The 27,578-nt window shown below is 41.5% G+C and overlaps 1 protein-coding gene across 1 annotated transcript in view; it reads right to left on the bottom strand.

Moving 5' to 3' along the window:
- Positions 1-1,073: 1,073 nt before the first annotated feature.
- LOC123515173 (torsin-1A-like) overlaps positions 1,074-27,578 on the bottom strand; it is a 94,729-nt gene continuing 68,224 nt past the window's right edge. The window contains exon 7 of the mRNA XM_045273681.1: positions 1,074-1,973. Within this exon, the coding sequence (XP_045129616.1) occupies positions 1,844-1,973 (130 nt within the window). The 3' untranslated portion in view covers positions 1,074-1,843. The remainder of the gene's footprint in view (positions 1,974-27,578) is intronic.

Below are 27,578 nucleotides of genomic sequence, written 5' to 3' on the forward strand. Positions count from 1 at the left end.
CCTGAGAAATTACACTGCCTGCCTGAAGGGCAACACCTCCAACAGAACCAGCAGAGGAGACCTGAGAGCTAGAATCCCCAGACATATGGCTCGTGTCACTGCTGATACCAGACCGGGTAAGAGAGCCCTTAGACTTACCCTTTAAGTTAGCTTTAGCCTCCCGCTTGCGCCTCAACCCGCATTGATACTTGTAGGCGGTAAGAATCTTATCCTTGCTCCAGCCAGAACACTCATCACACCTCTTACCTAGGCTGCAGAACTCCCTGCACTTGATACAGACCGAATGAGGATCATGGAGGACACTACCTAAGACCCTGAAACAGTCCGGCCTAGAGCAAATCCGCCTCGTGGGCTGTGGCGAAGGAGACGTAAACACTGCAGAAGGACTGGCAGGGGCGTCCATATGGCTGGCCAAAACACCCTCCAGGACGGGAACAGACAGTCCCGGAGACACAGGAACGTCGCTAGAATCTTCCTCCATAGAAACAGGAGGAGAAAAGAAGGCGAAAAAAAGGCGAGGAAGAAAGGAAGCAGCGGCGGAAACGCAGGTCTACTCGCTCTGCACGCCGAGAAATAACTGACTGGTTGTCCACGGTGTGTGCTGGCGGCAGCAATGAGCGCCGCGCTGCCAGGCGTAGCGCTAAAGCGGGCGGTTTCTCAGCGAAAAAGGTATGTCGAGCAGTGGCACTGCTATATTTTGTATGAAAAACAGGTGTCTGTGACAGAAACAGTATTTGTAAGATTTGATGTATCAATAGTTCTTTTTTAAGGTTTGACTAACAAATTGCCTTTCCCAGTGGCCAGGAGCATAACCCCCACATATTATCATGGTTTTCTATGGAAAAATTACATTTGAATAACACGATTTTGAATTATGTGATGTCTCCAAGAACGTAACTTTTGCATTAATCAAGAGTTGATTGTATAGTGTAATCAAGGTTTCCTCAAGTTACCACTTTCCAATCATCTTTCCCATAAATGAGGATAAAATGTTGGTATTCCAGCTATCCTGACAGATGAAGATGGCCAGGATTCCCAGCTAGTTTTTACTGTTTTCACACAAAGGAATATTATTTGGCTTCTAATCAACTACTGTATATTTCTGCTGCAATAATTCAATACAAGAAATAACTGATACAATTTTACTTAGAGACATAACAAAGTGAGCACTCCTTGGAAGTACGTATATATAAAAATTCTAATGCTTAAATATATTTAAAAAGCATGTACACTATAGAATATATGGGATAAGAGAATATGTTGGATCTCTATTCAAATTTTCATAATGTGTCTAATATGGTACTTTCAGGCTTATTATCTTCATGGTTGTCTGTATGTGTTACTACCCCTGGTTTTTAAACTAAAAGTTCATTGGTTCTAGTTCCATTATTCATCTGATGCTCTCCAGAAATGTCAGCCAAGTGAACCCAACTCCCCACTGTGGTGCTCCAACCACAGCAGTAACTTCCCAGTAAACAGCAAGAGTCGATCTGTCGACTTTAACAATGCCAGGCCAGCGCATTACCACTGTACTAGCCAGAGACTAGTAACCTCTCTACTGCACCAGCCAGAGGCTAGTACTACTGTACAGAGAAATTTTTATACACTAAATAATACATTGAAGTTTCTATACATCTGTACATTACTTAGAAACCACTGAGGACAATGATATTCTACTAAAAATTAAAGAGGAAATATGTAGGCTATGAGAGAGAGAGAGAGAGAGAGAGAGAGAGAGAGAGAGAGAGAGAGAGAGAGAGAGAGAGAGAGAGAGAGAGAGAGAGAGAGAGAGAGAGAGAGAGAGAGAGAGAATCTAAACAAGGAAATTAATCACCTATAACTTTCAAGTGAAGAGATCACCATACAATTCATCAGCCAATACAAAGCCGACCTTCTGAGCAACTCTCTTGCATCCGGTAGTAGAAAACAGTTGGTTTTCTGGAGGGAAGTAGACCATTTCACTAGACACCTTCCTGTAAAGAAAATTTCAGAACACATGTATTGGAATTCCAATGGATTAAAAAGTGTGTGAGTATACATACATACATACAGTGGCGTCGCTCTCAGCTGATCATCACTACCTGTTGTATAGTATTTGCAGTGGCCTGGGCGAGTAGTGTAGACTCGTTTTTCATGAAATCAAGTATTAGAGAATCATGAGTAAAGAAGAGATTCCATCTAAATGCAGGTATGAGACTAGGGAAAGAATGAAAGAAGATGATGACTATGTTGATGAGGGAGTAAATGCATTCGAAGGATTCGATACGGCGAATACTTCACTATTTAAGAGAGTGTTGACTATTGAGTGTAAACTAGATAAATGGATAAAGGAGAGTATGGGAATGAAAGAGAATGAAGAACAGGAAAAAGAATTTCAAAAACTGAGAGAAAGAATAAAAAGAGTGGAAGAAAACGAAGCTAGGCTAAGAGCGGAAAACGAAGAACTGAAAAAGGAAATAGCTAACTACAAGCAGATGGAAGAAGGACTCGGTAAAGCTGAGAAAGAAAAAGAGAAGCTGAAAGATCTAGTAAACAAAGAAGAGGAAAGAGTACAGAACGTGACTAAAAAAGAAGTACAAGCATGGAGAGTTCAAGATAAGAAAGATAAGGATGATTTTCAGGAGGTGATTCAAGAACAACTAAAAGAAAGAGATGAAAATATGACAAACAAAATGGTAGGAGTCCTCAAGACAAAAGAAAATCTAGTTAGAGAAATTGCGAAAAAAAAGAAGTGTAATCGTATCTGGATTAAAAGAAAAAAATATAAAATATAGACCAAGAAGAGAAAAAGAAGAAATAAAATCAATCAAAGACCTACTAAAAAATCTAAATGACGAAGATAGGCAGAACTTAGAAGAAGTAGAAGAAATAAACAGAATGGGACCATATCAAGAAGGTAAAAAGAAGACCAATTAAAATACTACTAAAATCACAAGCAGCAACAGAAGAAATATTATATAGAACAATTAAACTCAGAGAAACAGAAGGTTGCAAGGATATATATATATATATATATATATATATATATATATATATATATATATATATATATATATATATATATAAATAGAAATGAGGAAGAAAGGAAGAGATACAACGAACTGGCGGCAGCAGTACGAGAGAAAAATAATGAAAGGTCAGAAGAAAAAAAGTTTTTTTTTTTTTGGAGAATTCTAGGAGACAGGATAAGGAAATGGTATATAAAAGGGAAGAAGAAAAAGTGGAACAAGTTTAACTAAAAGTGATAAAGGCAAGAGACTAAAAATTATGTATACGAACATGGACGGGGTTTTATCAAGTAAATTAGAATTAAGAGATTACATAAAGAAAGAAGAACCGGATATTGTATGCCTGGCTGAAACAAAACTAAATGAGGCAATCAAAATAGACTTGGATAATAGGTATAATGTATGGAGGAGAGACAGAGGGGGTAAAGGAGGAGGAGGAGTCATGATAATGTCAAGGAAAGAGAAGGTGGTAAACCAAGTGGAAAGTGGGGAAGGAAAAAAGCAGAAGTACTGTATGTTAAGATGCATATTAATAAAAAAGAGCTAACAATCATTGTAACATATGTGCCACCAAAAACAAATTCATGGACCAATCAAGAATATAAAGACATGATAGATGACACAATAAGGAGTCTAACGAGAATCATTAAGGAAAGGAGAAAAGTGATATTAGTAGGAGATTTCAACTGTAAAGAAGTGGACTGGGAAAATTATGAAAGTGGTATGGGGGAAGAAGCCTGGGGAGAAAGATTCCTGAACCTAATGATAGATAATATGATGGACCAAAGAGTAAAGGAAAACACAAGATTCAGAGGAAATGATGAGCCGGCAAGATTAGACCTGGTTTTTACAAGGGGTATACAAATGAATGATGATATAAGTGCCCATTGGGAAAGAGTGATCATGTAATATTAGAAATGGATATAGAAGAGGGAAAAGAAGATAGAGATGAATCATACAAAGGAGACTGATTAAATTATAGAAAGGCTGACATTGAGAATCTCAAGAACTATTTCAAATACACTAACTGGGAGGAAATAGAAAACTCTGAGGGGGTGCAAGAGAAATAAAACTTATTTTTGGAAACATACAAAACAGGAGTCAGGGAATATGTCCCGAAATATAGACCTAAGGAAGAAGGAAAGAAAGATTGGTTTAACGGAAAGTGTGCCAGGGCAAAGGAGAAAAGGGATGGAGCATGGAAAAGGTGGAGGAGAAATAGAAATGCAATAAATAAGGTAAACTTCTAGATAGCAAGAAATGAATATGTTAAAGTGAGGAAGGAAGAGGAGAGGATCTATGAAAAGGACATAGTCGAAAAATGCAAGGAGCAACCAAAATTGTTCTACAGATTCATAAATGGAAAAATAAGACAAAAAGAAACAATAGAAAGGTTAAAAGGAGAAAATGGGATGGTGAAAGACCCAAAAAGTATGGCAGAACTGTTAAATAATAAGTTCCAGGAGGTCTTTACTAAGGAATCCAAATTTGAAAGACCACAAGGTAATAGAGAAACCATCTATATGGAAGAGATTAAAAGTAACCAAGCTTAAAATAAAAGAATTAATGAAGGAACTGGATGAAGAAAAGGCAATGGGACTGGATGAAGTTTCAGGCAGAATACTGAAAGAATGTAAGGAAGAACTAGCAAGTCCTATATACAACATCATAAAATGCTCAATAGAAGATGGAACAGTACCAGTGGAATGGAAAAGAGCTGAGGTGGTTCCCATATATAAGAGCGGAAGGAAGGAAGAACCTCTAAATTACAGACCAGTATCTCTAACTAGTGTAATATGTAAGATGTGTGAAAGAGTAATAAAGAAACAATGGATAGAGTTCCTTGAAGACAACAAATTACTATCAAATAGCCAATTTGGCTTTAGAAAAGGTCGTTCGTGTGTAACAAATTTACTGAGTTTCTACTCTAGTATAGTTGATAGGGTACATGAGAGAAAGGGATGGGTTGATTGTATTTACTTGGATTTAAAAAAGGCATTTGATAAAGTGCCACATGCAAGGTTACTGTGGAAATTAGAGAAGGGTGGTTTAGAAGGAAACACACTGAGATGGATGGAAAATTATTTGAGGGGTAGAGAAATAAGGACGGTAGTCAAAGATATGAAGTCCCAAGTGGAGAGCTGTAGAAAGTGGAGTGCCACAGGGGTCAGTATTGGCGCCAATACTTTTTCTCATTTATATAAATGACATGCCAGAAGGAGTAAAGAGCTACATAAATCTGTTTGTGGACGATGCAAAACTGTGCAGAGTTATAAAGTAAAAAGAAGATTGTGAAATACTGCAAGAAGACCTAAATAAGATCTGGGAATGGAGTAAAAAGTGGGAGATGGAATTCAATGTGGACAAAAGCCATGTCATGGAAATGGAAAAGAGTGAAAGACGACCAGTGGGAATCTATAAGATGGGAGATGGAGTAGAACTAGAGAAAGTAAAAAAGGTAAAGGACTTGGGAGTGACGATGGAAGAAAATAATCAACTAGCAAGCCATATTGATAGAATTTTCAGAGAGACATACAATTTGCTAAGGAATATTGGAATAGCATTTCACTACATGAACAAAGAAATGATGAAGAAACTGATAAGAACTATAATAAGACCCAGATTGGAATATGCAGGAGTAGTGTGGACCCCTCACAAAAAGAAACACATAAGGAAGCTGGAGAGACTACAAAAAATGGCTACAAGAATGGTCCCAGAACTTGAAGGGATGACAACATATGAGGAGAGACTAAAGGCTTTGGATCTTCCAACATTGGAGCAGAGAAGGGAGAGAGGGGATCTCATACAAGTTTATAAATTGATAAACAGAATGGACCAAGTTGACAATGAGTATCTGATCCTGAGAGAAGAATATCCTAGTCGAAGCACAAGATCGCAGAGTAAGAAGCTGAGGAAGGGAAGATGTGTAAGAGATATTAAAAAGTATAGTTTCCTGCAAAGATATATTGAGATGTGGAACAGTTTGAATGAAGAAGTAGTGTCTGCAATGAGTGTGCACACTTTTAAATTAAGATTGGATAAGTGTAGATGTTATCGCCACAGAGAGAGAGAGAGAGAGAGAGAGAGAGAGAGAGAGAGAGAGAGAGAGAGAGAGAGAGAGAGAGAGAGAGAGAGAGAGAGAGAGAGAGAGAGAGAGAGAGAGAGAGAGAGAGAGAGAGAGAGAGAGAGAGAGAGAGAGAGAAAGTGTGAGAGACAGAGAGAGGGAGAGAAGTAGAGCGATAGAGAGAGAGAGGGATAAAGGGAGCGATGGAAGTTGTTTACAAGATAGGAAGTGCTGAGTCCCGTCTCATAGATAGAGAATTCCTGGGTCAGCGGATGAGGTCAGAGGGTGAGTTCACTGCCTCATGCCAGGCCACACCAAGGAGCAGTCCTCAACAAGCTATCGCAGAGTACACATAACATCATCATCTCCTTGTAACGTGCCGTAGACCCGAACATGTAAGTTCATTGTCCTTCAGACATATACGTATTTATCCCACACGCTATTCTATGAGTGTATTTATCGTATTTAGTGTTACACAATGTATTTAGTCTCACAAAACATAGCATATATGTACTTATATCACAGCTGTTCTCATTTGGTGGGAATATGGGTGTAATATAAGGATTCAACCCGTTGAGGGGTCCTAATTATTTCACCTGCATCCTTGCCAAAGGGAAACGTGCTTATTGTATTGTTTGTTTGTATTTTATTGTAGTGCCTTTGTCAACAGGTTTTGACCGAAAAATATATATATTATTGTGTCAACGTGAGGGTCTCACTGTCCTGCAACCACCTTGATGGGCGGTAACAGTCAAAACGTGGGGTCCACGACGACACGACAGTGACGACAATGGTGAAACAGGATATTTGCAGGCCTCTCGTGACAGTGACAAGCAGTGATGAACATCATATTTATGTGCACTCAGTAACACTCTATGGGATCTACTTGTCATACTCAACAATTAGTTGGTGCACCAGTGATTGTTACTCATGTGTGTGTGTGTGTATCATTGAATGACGACAAACTTACAAGAACTTCCTAAGGGATTTATCTATCGTATTTCACAACCAGCTAGTATGTTATTTGTAGTGTAGGGATCAAGTGACGAGTGTTTTCACTGCTGTCTGCGCATTTACCAAGGCACCGGTATTAGGCTATTGAGCCACTTCTACTGACACATATGGTGTGTAATGTCTGCTGACGCACGTATGGTGCGTAATTCTGCGGACGCACGTATGGTGTGTATCTTCTACTGACACACGTACGGTGTGTAACCTTTGCCGCCAATACCCATAGTAAAATTGGAGGAAGCCTACAGACATCATTGTTATCATCTACTGACAGCACTACCTTCCAACATGGAAGAAAACAAATTTGAGAAGGCCAGCTCACCTGAGCTTGAGCCAAAAGACATTGTTCCTGGAGACGTAGGCCTGGAGGAAGGCCTGGAATCAACAGATGGTAGAATTGAAAGACTGCCACATAACATCACACATCCATGGCAGAGTGAGAAGGACTTGAACTCCACTACGCTGTCGGAGGATCAGGACATCACGGAACAGCTATTTGAACGCAGTCAACAAATAAAACAGATGTTTACTCACATGTCGACCGTAGTGAGAAGCTTCAACGAAAGTGTACATCAGCTACGTGCAGTGAAGAAAACAGAACATGGTGGAGCAATGCCAACCTTGACTGCTAAAGAAATCTCTCCTATTACTAAATCGGAAACGGCTTCTGGGCGTGAAGGCAACTTGTCCTTCTCTTCAGTATCCGAACCGGGACAGTCTCACCAGGGCGAGTATGAGAGTACTGTCCGAGACTGTACTGACACGACCAACCTGATTATACCCTCTACAAGCAGACAGGAGGTGGGCGATAATAACTCAACCAGGTCATCAAAATCACCTGGAAACCAGGAACCGACTGTCACTTCGAGTAATGAGGGATGGATGAAGGAGTTGCTAACCACCTTGAAACTTTCTCAGAAGCCATTGCCCACGTTCAGCGAGGGCTCTTGTGCAGATTACTGGGTGTTCAAGCGCGCATTCCAAGGTCACGTTTAAGAGGATGGAATATCAGAACGTCAAAGGTTGGGATATCTGATCGCAGCCTATTCTGGCCCAGCAAAACAAGAGTTGTGCGGTTGTCAAGAACTAGAGGATCCCAAAGAAGGATATAAAGAGGCCTGGGACTTACTGGAAACCAGACATGGTAACAAACGTACATACATTCAACACTTGATCAAAGAAATATGTGAGGGACCAAGCCTGAGGATGAACGATATCAAAGGCTTGCGCCTTTTTGTGGATGCCTTGAGCACCTGCGTGAGGAACTTGAAAATTATGGGAGAACTAAACCAAATTGAAACATATGCATCTATGCACATCATAACGGAGATTTAAAGGGAAACTAAGAGAAGACTATGTGGATGAGTCATATAAACACGAAGAACTGAACATGGGCACCTCGTGCGATGCCGAGTGGTTGTTAACATTCACAAAAAACATGCTCAGAAAGGCTGAGAAGGACGGAGAACGGATAGAAGATTCAAACAGACAATGTGCAAACTCGTCATATGAATCCTTACCAAATAGGAAGACTATGGGATTGATGACCGCGATGTCAAGGGTGACGAACAGAAGTCAGACACAGTGCTCGCTGTGCCTGGGACACCATCCCATTGACACATGTAGGTGCTTCATTGAGATGAATACAACTAACCGCCTCTCACTAGTGCGACGAGAGCGGCGGTGTTTGTCTTGCTTCGGCCATAATCACTGGATCACGACATGTCCCCGAAAGGTGCTGTGTGATATTGATAGCTGCCTAGAATTTCATTCTCGCCTGTTACATTTCACAGGAAATATAATAGATAGCCATATTCACGGCAGATCAACGAGGCTCCCAAATGCTCTTCAAGAACTAAAAAGAACTCACCTTGGTGGAGACACCCCTCTTTCCCTTCATAAGAGATTAAGACAGACGCCGCTACGGGCCATTATGCCACCAGACCCATCCACAAGTAATACTAACCCTGAAGCAACTAGTTCCTAACAGAAAGAAAGTACAGATAAATTCAACACCCTGATGACCCTTAATAAGAACAAGAAGGATCCTTTCAGATGGTTCAGCACTGGACAAACAGGAGAGGAGGATGTTTCAACACCGAGTACTCCCTATCATAAGGCATGACTGAGGAGTAGAAGTTCAAGCAGAGTAGTTCTCCCCATTGTAAAGGTGGGAGCTAAGAGCCAAGACCCAAGAAACTCCATCATTACGGGCGCCCTCTTAGATTCAGGTAGTGATAGATCTTATTGTACACGTGGTCTAGCAGATCGTCTACAAGCCAAAGGGAAGCCAGTGCAGCTAACTATTGGCACAATTATGTGTGAAGATACACAGCTAAACACTAAACAACTTGATTTAATGGTGACCAGCACAGGAATGAGGAAGAGCCAAACCGTTCTTATTCCCTAAGTTATAGTTGTGACAGAACTCCCATCCTCTCTGAAAGGTTCTGTTGCAAGGTCCAGTGATATGGAAGTGTGGTCTCACCTTTGAGACATTGCACAGTTCCATGCTCTAAAGGAAGTGGAACTTTTAATAGGCTTAGATATACCCCAAGCCCTAGTACCATTAGAAGTAAGATCTGGATAAGGATGGAGAACCATTTGCAACGCGCACCCTTCTTGGTTGGACGATTAATGGCCCTATGGGACTAGACGGCCATGATGTAACCACAGTGAACAGTCACATCACCACGACAATTGCAGAAAATCAAAGAAAACACCTGGACCACCAAGTCAACCTTTTATGGAACTAAATGCCACCAACAACAACTATGATCACCCCATCTCTGTCGAAGACAAAAGAATCACGAAATTATGGTCAGAGAACGTAGTACAAGTGGATGGACATTACCAACTTCCCATCCCATTTTGCAACAAGAGCCCAGACCTTCCAGACAACAAAGAACTTGCCGAATGACAGTTGGCAAGCCTTAGGAGATGTCTCGTAAAACATCCGAAACTCTTCATCAGATATCAAGAAGAAATGTCACGCTTACTTAGTGAAGGCCATGCCGAGCGAGTTCTCTCTCATAATCTCAATACTACACCTGGCAAGAATTGATATCTCCCACATCATCCAGTACTAAATCCTAAGAAACCAGAAAAGATGAGAATAGTCTTTGATTGTGCAGCCACTTATAAGACGTTATCATTAACCCCTTCAATACGGTGATGCCTATGTAGGCGTCATGAAGCCCCAGTAGCATATACGGTGATGCCTACGTAGGCATCATATTTCTTTTCTGAGCTTTCTTCAGTTCAGTTGTCCCGTATAGTGTGTTGGATACCAACTATACATGCCGTATGCTGTCCTTGAAATCCTAGTGCTCCTCCCACCATCCTTGTCTCCACCAATCACTAAAGATAAGCTACATGCGTCCCGCCTTGTGTCTAAAATTACCCAATGGCATAGACTGTTCCCATATCTCTCTCTCTCTCTCTCTCTCTCCCCATCTCCCTTTCCTCCCTCCCCCTCTCCCTCTCGAAAGATAAGTTACATGCGTCCCGCCTTGTAACATTCGTGAAAACACACACGCACACACACACACACACACACACACACAAATACAAAAACAACAAATTTTCTAATCTCTCTCTCTCTCTCTCCTCCCTTCGTTTTCCTCTCCCTTCCCTCCCTCCCCCTCTTCCTCTCGAAAGATAAGCTACATGCGTCCCGCTTGTGTCTAAAATATTAGCAAATGTCACTCTCACTCTCTCTCTCTCTCTCTCTCTCTCTCTCTCTCTCTCTCTCTCTCCAAGAGAGAAGCATCCACTTTCCTCTTCGAAGGCGATATAGTAACTAAAAAATAGCAGCATAATACACAAAGACGACAAGTATGACAAGCTTGCACGAGTTTTCCGCGCTTGGGCGCGCGGCACTACCGTATATCATACAGGTGGGCTTTTTTAACATCCGGCGCGAAGGGGTTAAACAGACAAGTGATGCAAGGACCCGACCTTAGCAACAACTTGATGGGCGTCCTCCTCAGATTTCGACAAGAAAGGGTAGCTATAATGGCAGATATTGAAGGCATGTTCCACCAAGTGCTCGTGACTCCGGAACACAGATGCAGTGAGATTCCTCTGGTGGAACAATGAACATATGTCAGGGCCTCCTGCTACGTACCGAATGAAGGTGCATCTGTTTGGGGAGTGTGGAGCCCTTCATGTGCAGCATTTGCCCTACAACGAACATTCCAAGATCACAGAAAATATCTTCATGAGGAGATCCAGAAGGCGAGCCCCAATTTCTACGTCGACGATCTACTACACTCAGTAGAATCCCTGGGCAAGGCTACAATTGTCATTCATAGGCTCAGAAAGTTGTTAAACAAGGGAGGATTCAGGTTCACAAAATGGTCCTGTAACCAAAAGAGGGTTCTTAAGGAAGTGCCACAGTCGGAGCAGGCTATGGGAGTGAAGGAAATCCTATTGGGCAACAAGTTGCCTACGGAACAAGCGCTGGGCATTGTGTGGGACCTGGAAGAGGACGAATTAGCGGTGCAAGTCCAAATACCAAAGAAACCAGAGACGAAGCGGGGTCTCCTAAGCATGATCAACTCTATATATGACCCTTTGGGCTTTCTTGCCCCTAGTGTCATAAGAGCAAAGATGATCTTCCAGGAAGAGTGCAGACACAGAACAGGATGGGATGAGAAATCATCTGAAAAAAACGATGACAGCTTGGCGAAGGTGGCTAACTGACCTTCCCTATCTTACACGCATAAGAAAAAGGGCGCTGTTTAGCTGACGCCAGGGCACTGTGTGTGCTCCAAACCTTTTTAACTTTTTTGAGCTTCTAGAGCTTTTTAACAAGAGACACACTGAAACAATATCATCATGAATTATTGGAGAATCTGGTTATACCTTCTGTGCATCGGTCAGTGGAATATATTGTGGGATAAAGTGCAAAATATAAGTGGTGGCTTTGGTGGTGGTGACAGTGGCTCAAATATCAACATGGCGGCAAATCATCAAAACAATACGAACCGTGTGAGTACTACCTCAGAGATCACTCCTTCAGTGCCAATATTATATTCAAGAAGTGACTTATTAAGAAAACAGTTTCGTTGCTCTAAATTAGACACAAGAACAATTGCTTCGCTAAAGGAAATGGGTATATATAGAAATAGAGGTAGAAGGGGAGGTAAGCATATCAGACGAAACATTTTGACAAGAGTTACGAACCGTAGTGAAAGAAAGGAAACGGAAGTGAAACCCAATGAATCACGAGTGTTGATAACGCCACCTATTGTGAAAATAGACAAACACAAAGCACGAGCACCACCTACACTACTTATCACCAACCCACAAAGCCTCACAAACGTATACGAGGAATTTTATGCGCAAGTTCGATTGCTTCAACCGGACATTGTTGGCGTCAGTGAGACCTGGTTTTCGGAAATAAAGCCAGCTCATCAGTATTCATTACCAGGTTATGAACTTTTTCATAAGGACCGTGTCTCAAGAGGTGGGGGCGTAGCACTTTACGTGAAGGATACTTTCGTGATCAAAAACATTGAAATTGCAGTGCCGGAAAACGTCGAATGTGTATGGGTTGTTATTGAACAAAAATTTGCCCAACAAATAAAACGGTTGTGTGTGTGCTGTGTATACCATCCCCCTGCGGCATCCTCACACGACGACCTTGTGGAGCATCTTATTACAACCACGGACACGTTACGCTCTAACTATACTGACATGCGTACGGTTATTATGGGGGATTGTAACAATCTGAACGTCGCTAACATTATGGCCAACTTAGAACTCAGATGCATAGTAAATCAGCCAACACACGGTAATTCAATGATAGACCTTATTCTAACGGATGCAGAATTTTACATAACCAGTAGTGTTCATCCACCCATAGGACTTAGTAGACATTTGTGTGTGCTGTGTCAACCTGAGGCGCCACCCGCCCCACCACCCTATACTGTGAGGGTGTACCGGCCATTCCTCGACTCATCCGTCCGAAGCTTCGGTCAGTGGATCACGGCTCAGGACTGGAGTACCGTACTAAGTGTGCAGGACGCGGACGAGGCAGCGGACTTGTTGGAGGGCATGGTGTGGCAGCAGTACGAGGTACACTTCCCCGGAGCAGCAGCAGCGAATGAGGCGAGAAAACAAGCCGTGGATAACCGCCAGGATACTCCGGCTTATGGACCAGAGACGTCGAGCTTACAGCAGGGGCAGAATGGACAAGTGGAGACAGTTGTACTTTAGAGTAAAAGCCGAAATAAAAGCAGCAAAGAAGGCAACAGCACTCGGTATTGAGGAAAATAACATTAATTCTGTACATTTCTCTAAGAATTTAAGATGTATACTAGGAACTCAGAAAAAGAAACTTAAAATACCCTTTTTAGATCATTTAGATACTCAGATTATTGGTGAAAAAATCAAGCAGCATTTTACCAATATATGCACAACCCTCCCATCACTTGACCATTCACAACTGCCTAGCTTTTTACCAATCAGTGATACCACTTCAATAGATCGTATCAGTGTGTACAAATCATTAAAACAACTTAAGATTATAAAAGCTTCTCCACCTGGATCTTTACCAAAGAGGCTCATTAAGGAATTTGCCTATGAAATTAGCTTACCCCTCACTTATGTATACAACCTTTGTCTGAGAAATGGCATCTTTCCCAGTAGATGGAAGGAAGCAACAATAGTAGCTTTACCCAAGAAAAAGGTAATTTCCCAGCTAGGAGATTTACGACCATTGTCACTCACACCTGACTTGGGCAAAATATTGGAAGGGTATGTAGCTGTGCTGGTATTAGAAGACATTCGTCCCAACTTAGACCCATTTCAGTATGGAAACCTTAAAGGTAAATCTACCAGTCACTGTCTAGTCATGCTTTTAAACTCAGTTTTAAAGGGTCTTGATGTACCTAAGAGAATAGCACTTATTGTTTTAATTGATTTTAAAAAAGCATTTGATTATATTGACCATACTGTAGCCTTAACAGAACTATTTTTGTTAGGATGTAGACCTTCATTGCTCATGTTTGTGGCAAACTTTTTATCTAATAGAAAACATAGGGTTAGGTATGAAGATATTATTTCTGATTATGATATGATAACATGTGGAGTACCACAGGGGACACGTCTTGGGCCCATTATTTTCTTGGCTGTTATTAACAGATTATGCAGAAATTCCCCAATTTATGTCAAATATGTTGATGATTTAACTATAATGGAAATAGTAGATGTAGATAATACAGTAACATTCACAATGCAAAATTCCTTGGATGATTTAGCTCGGGATTGTGAAGTTATAAAGATGTGCCCAAACCCCCCTTAAATGTGAAGTAATGATTGTGTGCCCACCCAAAAGACCTATCATCTTCCCACAACTTAAATTAAGTGGACATGAACTTCCGATAGTACACTCTTGCAAGCTACTTGGGCTCCACATTAATTCAGATCTTACTTGGAACCATCATATCACTCACATCATCAGTAGAGCTAGCAGTCTCCTTTTTATTCTATATCGAGCAAGACAATTTTCTTTTAGTCCAAATGTAATGTTCACATTATACTCATGGCATATAAATATAAGAACAGTCCTCGAATATGCTGCACCTGTGTGGCACCCAGGCCTCACGCAAGCGCAGCATAATTCACTTGAAAAACTTCAAAAGCGTTGCTTTAGAATTATACTGGGTGAGGGCTATCTTAACTACAACCATGCTTTGCAATTACTTGATACAGAATCATTATACAAGCGACGAGAAGCAGCAACAATAAAGTTTGGACAGGGTCTGCTCAGCACACCTGAGCTCAGAAATATTTTGCCACAGACCTTATATGATGTCCATGGTAGGAAACAAGGAGAGGTAGTCAACTCTTGCAGTCAGTAAGGTGTAGGACCTCAAGATACCAGAAGTCTCCAATACCATATATTGTCTCTAAACTCAATGCCTTGTAAATACCTATGTACGTATTTTATCTTTATTTTAGTAACTTCTTGAACTTATTTTATCTTTCATGTAACTACCTAAATGGATAAGCACTTTTTTGTAAATCAAGACATGACGTTTTATAAATGACTTTGTAAAACTTTCTTGATAAATAAACCATCAATTATTATTATTATTATTATTATTATAAGCGTTCCACGATGTTATCGACACGAATCAACCAGTAGCACGACAGACATACAACTGCACCACTTCAGTGATGTTTCTCAGCATGCCTATGGCGTGGTGTCATACCTGAGGATGACAAATGCAGAAGGAGCACATCAAATCTCTTTTGTGTTTGGTAAGGCCAAGCTGGCCCCTCTGAAACAACAGACCATACCCAGTCTTGAATTGTGTGCTGCAGTATTGGCCACAAGGGCAGACAAACAAATACATAAAGAGCTTGACCAAAGAATCAATAAAACGATGTTCTGGACAGACGGCACAGTCGTCTTACAGTATATTAGAAATACTGAACGACGCTTTCATGTCTTTGTGGCCAACCGGATTTTGGCAATTCATGAAGAATCTAACCCAGAACAGTGGAGGCATGTGACCTCGTCAATAAACCCGGCAAATGACGCCAGTCGAGGCCTGAACGGAATGGAGCTCTCGAGGAGCAGCAGATGGATTCGAGGGCCAGCTTTCCTCTCTTTAGATGAAAATCAGTGGCCGAGGAATGACTTAGTGGTTCCAAATCTCACTGATGAGGACCCAGAAGTGAAAAAAGAAACTGCAGTACTGGCAACTAACGTAAGTCAAGGACAGGACATCCTGGAGAAATTATGGAACAGATACTCCTCTTGGTACAGGCTCCTGAAAGGAGTAGCGTGGATTAGGAGATTTCTACAATGGCTGGTTGGGAAGAAAGATGGGTCGTGTCATCAGGGTAACAGACTCTTGGCAAGAGAGGTAGAAGAAGCAAGGCTTGCAGTATTGAAGTGCCTACAAGGGAAACACTTCTCTCAAGAAATTAAAACATTAAAAGGGACACAGCGTGTAAAGCATGGCGAAATGAGTCGATTAAAACCTCATTTAGGCATGGATGGCTTGATCAGAGTAGGCAGCCGCTTGACACGAGCGGCCCTACAGACAGACCAAAGGACCCCGATACTGCTACCGAGGGAGGACAGATTCACGGAACTTATTGTGCAAGAAATACATGCCACCAAGACCAGACACTCAAGCCGTGAATACACACTCGTGGCATTACGCGAAAACTACTGGATTCCTAAATGCCGACAGCTACTTGATTGCATGTTACGGACCTGTGTAACGTGTCGAAGGACCAATTGGACACATACGAAACAAAGAGAGGCCGATCTCCCTGAGGATCGTCTACTCTCTGGAGACCGGCCATTTACCTACACAGGTGTAGATTGCTTTGGCCCTATCCTGGTTAAACAAGGGCGAGCTCATGCAAAAAGATGGGGTTGTTTATTTACTTGCCTGACCACCAGAGCCGTACATTTAGAAGTCCTTACTTCTCTAAGTGCAGACTCTTTAATTTCTGCTTTAACAAGATTCACAGGACGCAGAGGTACTCCCAAATGCATTCACTCTGACAATGGAACAAATATGCTTGGAGCCACCCATGAACTAAAGGAAGCAGTGAGTAGTTGGCATAATAATAACACGGTCAGAGACGCTATCTTCCGACGCCAAGTAGAATGGCGATTCAATCCACCAAAGGCTTCGCACATGGGCGGAGTATGGGAACGCCAAATCCGGACAGTAAGGAAGGTCCTTCAGGCAGTAGTAGGCTCCCAAATACTGGATGATGAATGCCTTCATACACTATTCTGCGCTGTAGAAGAAATCGTTAATGGAAGACCTATCACTCCTGTGTCCGACGACCCCAACGACCTTACAGCACTAACGCCACTTCACTTACTCCGGATGGGAGCTGACTCCTTCCCTGTGGGCAATGACCTGACTGTAGAAGACACATCGCCATCAATGGAAACACGCTCAGTATATACCAGATCAGTTCTGGAAAAGGAGGCTCAAGGAATATCTTCCTACACTCCGGCAAAGACGAGGACCCCTGAGAACTCAATGCGACTGGCACCCTAGCGACATCGTACTCATCACGGATCAACCCCTACCTTGAAGTCATTGGATGCTTGGCAGAATACTAGAAGTGATACCAAGTGAAGATGGCCTTGTTCGCCAAGTCAAGGTGAAGACAGAAAACTCTGTCCTCACACGCCCAGTGTCCAAACTTTGCCAGTTAGAAGGTGTCCACCGCAACGATACCCCATGAGCATGGTTTCAAGGTCCGAGTACCTCGACAGGGGGAGTGTTATCGCCACCGAGAGAGAGAGAGAGAGAGAGAGAGAGAGAGAGAGAGAGAGAGAGAGAGAGAGAGAGAGAGAGAGAGAGAGAGAGAGAGAGAGAGAGAGAGAGAGAGAGAGAGAGAGAGAGAGAGAGAGAGAGAGAGAGAGAGAGAGAGAGAGAGAGAGAGAGAGAGAGAGAGAGAGAGAGAGAGAGAGAGAGAGAGAGAGAGAGAGAGAGAGAGAGAGAGAGAGAGAGAGAGAGAGAGAGAGAGAGAGAGGATAGAGGGAGCGATGGAAGTTGTTTACAAGATAGGAAGTGCTGAGTCCCGTCTCATAGAAAGAGAATTCCTGGGTCAGCGGATGAGGTCAGAGGGTGAGTTCACTGCCTCATGTCAGGCCACACCAAGGAGCAGTCCTCAACAAGCTATCGCAGAGTACACGTTAACATCGTCATCTCCTTGTAAAGTGCCGTAGACCCGAACACGTAAGTTCATTGTCCTTCAGACATATACATATTTACCCCACACGCTATTCTATGAGTGTATTATCGTATTTAGTGTCGCATAATGTATTTAGTCTCACAAAACGTAGCATATATGTACTTATATCACAGCCATTCTCATTTGGTGGGAATATGGGTGTAATATAAGGATTCGACCTGTCGAGGGGTAATAATTATTTCACCTGCATCCTTGCCAAAGGGAAACTCGCTTACTGTATTGTTTGTTTGTATTTTATCGTAGTGCCTTTGTCAACAGGTTTTGACTGAAAAATACATATATTATCATGTCAACGTGAGGGTCTCACTGTCCTGCAACCACCTTGATGGGCGGTAACAAGTAGATATGGAGACAGGGCCACACGAGCATAAAGCCCAGGCCCTGTAAAACTACAACTAGGTAAATACAACTAGGTAAATACACACACACACATTAGATATATATATATATATATATATATATATATATATATATATATATATATATATATATATATATATAAAAACTGAGAGAGAGAGAGAGAGAGAGAGAGAGAGAAGAGAGAGAGAGAGAGAGAGAGAGAGAGAGAGAGAGAGAGAGAGAGAGAGAGAGAGAGAGAGAGAGAGAGAGAGAGAGAGAGAGAGAGAGAGAGCTATATATATATATATATATATATATATATATATATATATATATATATATATATATATATATATATATATGAGAGAGCTTCAAAAAGTTCATGGAAAAGCATAAAACTAAAAATCAGATGGAAGGATTTTGATGTCAAAGCATCAGAACATTCTTGTACCAATGTTTTATAACATGTTGTAAGAACCTTGAAATGAATGATGAAATGCAGTGCTGCCAGTTTACAGTCAGCAGTGTTCAAGCAACATGGCCTCAACAAAAAACTGAAGTCAGGACAAACATAAAATTCATGGTGAAGCTCGAGTGGAAGAACAGCCAAATCATTGATTCTCTGAAAGAAGTTTATGGGGACAATACTCCAAAGGAATTAGCAATTTAGAAATGTAAAAGTCATTTCATAAGTGGAAAAAATGAGACTCAAGATGATCCTTGCAGTGGTAGGCCTTCCACATCAGTTTGTGTGGAAAACATTGATGCTGTTTGCGACCTGACTGAAAATGATAGGTGAATAACCATTGAATCAGTTGTAGACACACTCAATATCTCCATGGGATCTGCACACACAATTCTGGTGGAAAGTTTGGGATTGAGCAAGCTTTCCACTCAATGGATGCTAAGACTGTTGCACCCAAATGAGCAGGAAACAAGGGCTGATCTTTCAATGAAAATTTTGAACAAGTGGGATGAGAACCCTGTAGTATTTCTGCAGAGAATTGTGACTGGGGATGAAACATGGTCCTATCAGCATGATCCCAAAGACAAAGCTCAATCTAAGCAGTGGCTTCCCAGGGCTGCAAAATCTGAGTGTTTGAGAGGAAAGGTCATGGCCACTGCCTTCTGGGATGCAGAAGGGATTTTGATGGTTAACTTCCTTGAAAACAAGAAAATAGTAAGAACTAATTGATATGAAGGCTTTTAAGAAAAATGTCCAAGAAAATCACCAAAAAAAAAAAAAAAAAAAAAAAAAAGCCCTGGAAAGCATTGGCACATTCTTTTCCCCCATGACAATTAGAGATGTACCAATAACAGAATTTTGACTGATACCGATACCAATATCACAAAATTGGGCCAATACTCAATACTGATAACAGTGCACTGGAAACCAGTCTATAAGATTGTTGTCCACAGTCATTTGTGCTTTTTTTTTTTTTTTAAACTTTTGACATCATTAAACTTTGTTACGGCCCGCCTGTAACATACTCCACTACCATCACCTCCTCCGCTTCCTACCTCGTTCGCCACCTCTCCACCTCCCCTTCCATGTCACCATCTCATGAACCTTCCACGTCACCGTCTCATGAACCCTCCATGTCACCGTCTCATGAAGCCCCGCTACTGTTGACTCAAGCGGAAGTGTTAAGCGAGTTCCCTGATTTCAGGAAGTCAGTCGAGGTCAAGGCCTCAACCAGTGAACACAACGCCTCTTGGATTACCATGGGATCCACATCACCCAGCACTTCACCACTGCGACACCTCATAAGTATCACTTCCCCTCGTCCCGTTTTTTCCACATTGCCTCCATATACGATTAGTATTATTGTTAGGTATTAAGTTGGGTTCTTTATTGTTGTATTTATTTATATATATATATATATATATATATATATATATATATATATATATATATATATATATATATATATATATATATATGTGTGTGTATGTCAGTTTCATGTGTTTCATGTTATATCTATATGTGTATGTCAGTTTCATTGTTATTGGGTTATTAACCCTTTCCTTCTGGCAATCGTATATATACGATTGCATCAATGCGTACGTAGCGACGGCGATCATACCCATAATCAAGAATTTTCGCACCTCAATTTTGAGCTCCAAGCGCGGTTTCTCGAGTCAGATGGTGAGTGGAAGTGTCTGGCATGTTTCCACATGTAGTGTTGTCACTATAGCTCTGGAAATTTAGCGGTAACTAAGCTATTTTCCCTTTCTCCAGGCGACACTTGGCAACCCCAGAGACCCGCCGGGTGGAAAGCACCATGATAAGTGCGAAGAGACATCCTGATAAGAGCGAAGGATCTCAGATCATAACATGGAGCAGGACAGAACATATGTATTTAGCAGTGCTTCTGAGTTTGAAGACAGTGACAGTGAATATTTAGAAGAAGAAACTGAAGAAAGTGAAGACATTAGTGAGGACTTGGAAAGTGAAAAAAAGTATTACCTATCATTCTTTCATGTTAATTTTTTCATTATCTTCGATTTTATAATAAATTGGTAGAAGGTAACTTGTCAGAGAGAGAGAGAGAGAGAGAGAGAGAGAGAGAGAGAGAGAGAGAGAGAGAGAGAGAGAGAGAGAGAGAGAGAGAGAGAGAGAGAGAGAGAGAGAGAGAGAGAGAGAGAGAATCAACTAACAGGTTGGCACATGAAAGCGTGTGTAATTCACCTCGGTCGCCTGCTGGTCACCCAGCCAGTCTTCCCATTACGTGTGTGTGTGTGTGTGTGTGTGTGTGTGTGTGTGTGTGTGTGTGTGTGTGTGTGTGTGTGTGTGTGTGTGTGTGTGTGTGTGAGAGAGAGAGAGAGAGAGAGAGAGAGAGAGAGAGAGAGAGAGAGAGAGAGAGAGAGAGAGAGAGAGAGAGAGAGAGAGAGATAATGTTATTTGCCTGAAACTTGATATGAAAAGGATGAATCTCTCTCTCTCATTGAAGTGTACACCCCATCCAGGATGAGAGAGAGAGAGAGAGAGAGAGAGAGAGAGAGAGAGAGAGAGAGAGAGAGAGAGAGAGAGAGAGAGAGAGAGAGAGAGAGAGAGAGAGAGAGAGAGAGAGAGAGAGAGAGAGAGAGAGAGAGAGAGAGTGTGTGTGTGCGCGCGCGGTGTCATCGCTCTCTGGGCTGTTTCTGGAAGACGGATCACACAGTGGGAGGAGGAGGAATCCTTGATAAGGCATAAACTGAACTTTCAGAGGTCACATCGAGCTACAAAGTACATCATTGTATTCAGAATAACAAAGAGAAAATAATTATTAGTATTCAAACAGTTTTCTGACAATTTCTAGGTTTACCATTTTTAGCCGTCATAGCAAACGGGAAAATAGTTTAAGCGCCGGAAGGAAAGGGTTGAATAGCTTCTTAAGTGCCCCCTTTGCATATCCTCACCAGTTGAACCTGCAGTTTTTTTTTTTCTTTATTGTTATTGTTCACCGGCTCCCCGATGCCAATCTTCCCCATTTAACCGGTGAACGTAACAATCGGCGACCGTGACAGGACCCTTATATCCCTTGTTCTGTGTTCCATTTTTCCAGTGACTTTTTTTTCTGTGATTACATAATTTTTTCTTATGTGTTTCTCTGGTGTTGTGACTTTGATGTGTTTTTTTTTTTCTGTGACTTACTCTGCGTGTGGTTTAAATTTACCTTTGTGCGATCAAGTGGCTCCCTTTGGGTTAAAAGTGCTTCGTGACTTTCATTGGTATCGCATAGCAGTGGTAGAGCAAGAAACCAGGTAGAAAGGCGTGTTCACCGATAGCACTTATCTCTATTTTTTGCACATAGGCAGGTGTGTAATAAGTGTTATCCAAGTGTTGGGGATCATCATATGTTCATGCGAACCCTCAATCCCCTCACTTAGCAGATAATTTTTCTCGCTAGTTAGAATTGGCCCTTTAATTAGTCCCTCAGACTAATCCACCTCCTTATCAATAACAAGTCCCAGTACAATTCGCTCCTCACTCTCAAGTCTTGTAACTAGAGTAATCCGGATCCCTCTTAATGCCGTAATTCTCTAGTTTACCCCCCCTTTAGTGATTGTACTCATAAGTGTTTACTTAAGTATAATCTAGGTAATTTCCAAGGTTGCCTTTATTATCCCTCTGCCAAGTTCCTCACTTAAGTAATTCACTTATAATTTTTGTTGTTGTTTAACATCTACTTAATATGGCTTCCGCTCAGTTTAACATTAAAGATTTTTGTGCTGACCCTTCTCTGGAACAACTTAAAGGTTCTAACATAAAAAAAGACCAATGGAAAGCCATCGCTAAACATTTTGATGTTCCCATCACGTCTCAGATGACTAAAGAGGTCGTTAAGAATGTAGTTGTTGAACATCTAGTGCAGGAAGGTCAGTTGCTAGGAAATGCCATAGAAGAGTTAACTCCCATGTCAGCAGCCTCTACGAGGACTATAATACACAGTTCCCAGGAAGAACAGGATAAGAGTAGGATAAGTCAGTGGGAAATTGAGAAGCTTAGACTAGAATAGAGGCTGCAAGAAAAACAAATGCATTTACAGGCAGAAAAAGAAGAGAGAGAATTACAGGAAAAAAAAGAAGAGAGAATTTCAGTTACAACTTAAAAGGCAGGAGAAAGAGTTAGAACTTCAGGAGTTAACCCTCTGAAATGACGCTAAGTTTAGAGGGGAAGAAATAGATTTAAAGAAAAAAATTGGCAAGCTTTAATCCTGCTATAGCTGCTCCTCTAGTTCCCCCTTTTGATGAATCTGATGTTGATGGGTCATTTTGCGCCTTTGAGAAGATTGCTAATAGGAATAAATGGCTCAAGGATCAGTGGGTGTCTCTCCTTGTCCCCAAGCTAGTAGGAAAAGCTTACAGGGTATACAACGGCCTTAATGATGAGGTAGAGTACGAAGAGATCAAAGGTAACATTCTAGACGCCTACTCTATCACTTCTGACGGATACAGACAACAGTTCCGAAAGTATGTGAAACCAGACTCTCACACCTATGTTGAATTTGTTTGTGAGAAACTAAGACAATTTAAGAAATGGTTAGCCGCCCTTAACATTACCACCTTTTTGGAGTTGCTCAATCTAATGGTTCTGGAAGAATGGAAGAACAAGTTACCCTTTAATATTTTGAGGCATGTGGAAGAACGGGGAGAGAGTGAGCTTATGTCTGCCGCTAAAGTGGCTGATGCCTTTGCTTTGTTGATGGGATCCCTGGGTAGTAGAGGTCGTGGTTCACCATCTAATTTTAGGTCCTCCTTTGGGGAAGGTTTTGGGGGCGCGGGTGGTAAGCCGACCGGATTCTCACCAAATGCGTGTAATTCCCACTGGTGTACATACTGTAAGAAACCAGGTCACACGATCCAAAAATGTAGACACCCAAATTGCAAGGCCTCTCAACGTCAACCTTCTTTTGTGGCCCCTAAACACCTGTGAGAACAAGAAACCAGTGGCCCTAGCTAACCCTGTCAACTCTCCTCTAGAACTTTATGACTCATACACGTATCAAGGTAAAGTGTCCCTGACTGACGGTAAAGACAAGGCAATAAATGTCAAGGTTCTGTGTGATACAGGTGCTGCCCAATCCATCTTGAGGGACGATGTCATCCCTAACATCAAACAGGCTTTCACTGGGGAGAACGTGATCCTTACAGGTCTTGAATCACAGCTCTCCTACCCCTTGGCTAACATTAGCTTTACAGTGCCCCTTCATTTCAGGAGAGGTTGAGGTAGCCATTAAACCTGGTGAACTGTCAGTACCAGGGGTACATCTTGTACTGGGTAATGATCTTGCGGGTAGCTTGGCTGTTCCGAACTTAATTGTTCTTGAGTCCCCCTTAAAAGAAAGTCCCACTAAGACCCTGGACGAAACATCCCCTCACTTCTTCCTAGTGTGTGCAGTCACCAGGTCTCAGTCTAAGTCCCCTGCCCCTTCACCACCTCCTCCACCAATGACTGCCTCTACTGACAACTTCTACAATAACATCATTTCAAAGGAGAATTTGATTAATGCTCAGAAACAGGATCTCACTTTGGCTAAGTTCAGACATGTTGCCAGTGAGACAAAGGATATGTCTAAATTGCCTTGTTTTTATTATCAGGAAGGAGTCCTGATGTGTGCCTACAGACCTCCTGAACTGAAACAACTAGACACCTGGTCAGAAACACATCAAGTTGTCATCCCCTTGTCTGTAAGACCAGCCATTATAGAACTAGCTCATGATGGATTGTCAGGTCATCTAGGCATCCAAAAAAACCTACAAAAAGGCTCTTCAAAAAATTTTTTGGCCAGGAATGAAAAAGGATGTGTCGCACTATGTAAAAACATGTCATATATATCAAATTGTGGGTAAGCCTAACGAACACCTTGTGCCAGCTCCTCTGACGCCTATTCCAGTTCAGACGGAGCCCTTCGAAAAGATAGTCCTGGACTGCGTAGGGCCCTTACCCAAAACCAAACAAGGGAATCAGTATTTGTTAACCCTCATGGATCCCACTACCAGGTACCCTGAAGCAATCCCTCTTAAAAACATTACATCAAAGACCATTGTAAAACATCCAATACATTTTTTCACCTCGGTAGGAATTCCAAAATAAATTCAGTCTGACAAGGGTAGCAATTTCACTAGCAAATTTTTCCAACAGATAGTGAATGAGCTAAACATCGACCATGTAACCTCCTCAGCTTACCACCCCCAATCCCAAGGCTGTCTGGAGCGGTTTCACCAAACATTAAAATCCATGATGAAGAAGTATTGCTTGGAGCATCAAGGAGACTGGGATGAAAGTCTCTTTTCTTCTCTTCGCCTTAAGAGAATCTCCTCAAGATTCTTTAGGTTACTCCCCTTTTGAATTACTCAATGGTAGACAGATCAGGGGGCCTCTCAAAATATTAAAGGATCAATGGTTTACTCAAAATACTCCTTCAAGCCCCAGTGTGTCTGACTACATAACCTTAAAACAAAATCAGTGAAATCAGATCTTTTGCTAAATCAAACTTCCTCAAATCCCAAACTAAAATGCACAAAATTTTCTTCCCAAATCTGTCATGAGAAGTTTCAAACCAGGAGACAAGGTTTTACTTTTTCTCCCCACTCCAGGCTCAAAAACTAAGTCCATTAAACTATGTGGTCCACACTCCTAACCGTCGTAAGGATTCCCAACTACTTCATATTAACCCTTAAACTGAGGCGATCGCTTATATAATCAAGCCTCTCGAGTACTGTGACGCGGCGATCGCTTATGTAATCATGAATTTTCGTGGGGAATGTTTTGAATTTTTGTGGTGCATTTCCCTTCAGACCTGCTCTTGTGACTCCTCCCCACTTAGTGTTGCTATCATGAGGGCTCCATTTACTATAACAAGGGCCTCACTTGAGTTTTTACGGAAAAGTAAGAGACACCTGGCAACTCCTCTTGACTCGTCGGGTAGAATCCAGCCTTGAGTATCATAGAAAACGTAGAAAACTTTATAGGGGAGACCAAATTATGCTATAGTTTATTACTTCTTTCTCAATCAAGAGATTATTGTTATTATATCAGCTTCTTATGGCATAGGGGCAACAATCCTAGTAGCATTTTGAGCTGTGGTATTGTACAGAAGACTTGTGTCATGCAGGACACACAAAAACACACACACACACACACACACACATTGAAAAACTATTTGAAAAGTATGGCGAACTGGAAAAGAGTCATAACAATGTGCTGAAAGAGTGCGCTGAAATGAAGACAGAAAATGCAGTACTGAAAGAGGAAGTTAAGTTAATTAAAGTGAATTGCGACAAATGTGGAGAATCTTTAGGAAAAGTGATGGAGAAGCAGGCTGAATGGAAAAAAAGTCAGGAAGTGGAAAGAAAGGAGGTAAATTACAAAGTTGCAAGTCTGGAAAAGGAAATCAAAGAGTCTGGGAGAAAACTTTGGGCCTTGCTGAAATTATAGATCAACAGATCATAGAAGAGAAGATTGCTGAGAAAGTTGTGAAGGTTATTAAGTCAAATGAGACATTGGTGAGGGAAACTGTAGACAAAAAGAGATGTGTGGTGATATTTGGTGTGGAGGAGGATAAGACACCGAGTAAAATGGAGAGAGAAAAACATAAAAAAGGTGATAAATAATATCATTAATGTGGTGCAGGAGGAGGGAAAAGACCTAGTACAAGAAATAGAGGACTTCCATAGAATTGGAAAGTTCACAGGAGAAGGTATGAGGCCAATAAGAATCAAACTTAAGTCACAAAAGGATGTAGATGAATTGGTGGAGAAGTCATGGAGGCTAGCCCAGCAGGAAACAACAAGGAAGATTTGGTTGAGAAGAGATCTCGGTGAAAAGGAAAGAGAAATGTTAAATGAGTTGAGAAAGGAGGCTTTGAAAAAAATGAAGAGAGGACAGAAGAGGAGAAGAAAGAGTTTTTCTGGAGAATCTTGGATATGAGACTGAGGAAGTGGTTCATAACCCAGAAAAGTACAGCAAGAAAGGACTAAAGAAACTTACGTATGAGCGAATGTAATGTATTCCAACATAAATGGAGTGATATCGGGATTTTAGAACTCAACGATTACTTGAGGACAAGAACCCAGATATTGTGGGTCTTACTGAAACAAAACTGAGAGAGGGAGAAGACCTGATGATGGTTGGAGAAGGAAATATAATGTTTGGAAAAGAAATAGAGTAGGTAAGATGGGAGGAGGAGTGATGTTGCTGGTTAAAAAGATATAAAGGTGGATCAAGTGAAAGAAGGTATGGGAAAGGCAGAAGTGCTAAAGATCAGAGCAGAAACTAATGAAGGAAAAAGAGGCACTACATAGTGGTGTATGTACCACCTAAGACAAATGCATGGTCAGTACAGGAATATGAAGAAATGATAAGAGATACAGGAACATGTCTGGAAGAAATGTTGGGTGGCTGTGAACGAACTATAATGATGGGAGATTTTAATTGTAAAGAGGTGTGTTGGGAGGACTGGTCAATGGAAGGATCAGAGACAACATGGGAAATACACTATTGACACTGGCAATGGAAAATGTGTTAACTCAGTGGGTCAAAGAAGATACTAGGTTTGGAGGAGAGGGAGCATCGTCAAGACTGGACTTGGTCTTTAGTACAGAGCCAATGGTCATTGAGGAGATGAGGGTGGAGTGCCCTTTAGCAAAGAGTGATCATGCAGTTTTGGAGTTCAAGGTGATAGATGAAGAGAAATCTAGAAGAAATGAAGAATATAAAGTGGGAAGATGGAATTATGCCAAGACAGATTTTGGAAACCTAAAGAAATTCTTTCAAGAGACAAATTGGATGAAATTCAAGAGTGCTAAGGAGCAAATGAAAAGTGGAAGGAATTTATAAAATATACAAAGAAGGTGAGAAAAATTTGTACCAATAAGACAACATAGAGAAGTTGGAAAGCAGGACTGGTTTAACGATA

Source organism: Portunus trituberculatus, chromosome 38 (assembly GCF_017591435.1).
Source record: "Portunus trituberculatus isolate SZX2019 chromosome 38, ASM1759143v1, whole genome shotgun sequence".
Lineage (NCBI taxonomy): Eukaryota > Metazoa > Arthropoda > Malacostraca > Decapoda > Portunidae > Portunus > Portunus trituberculatus.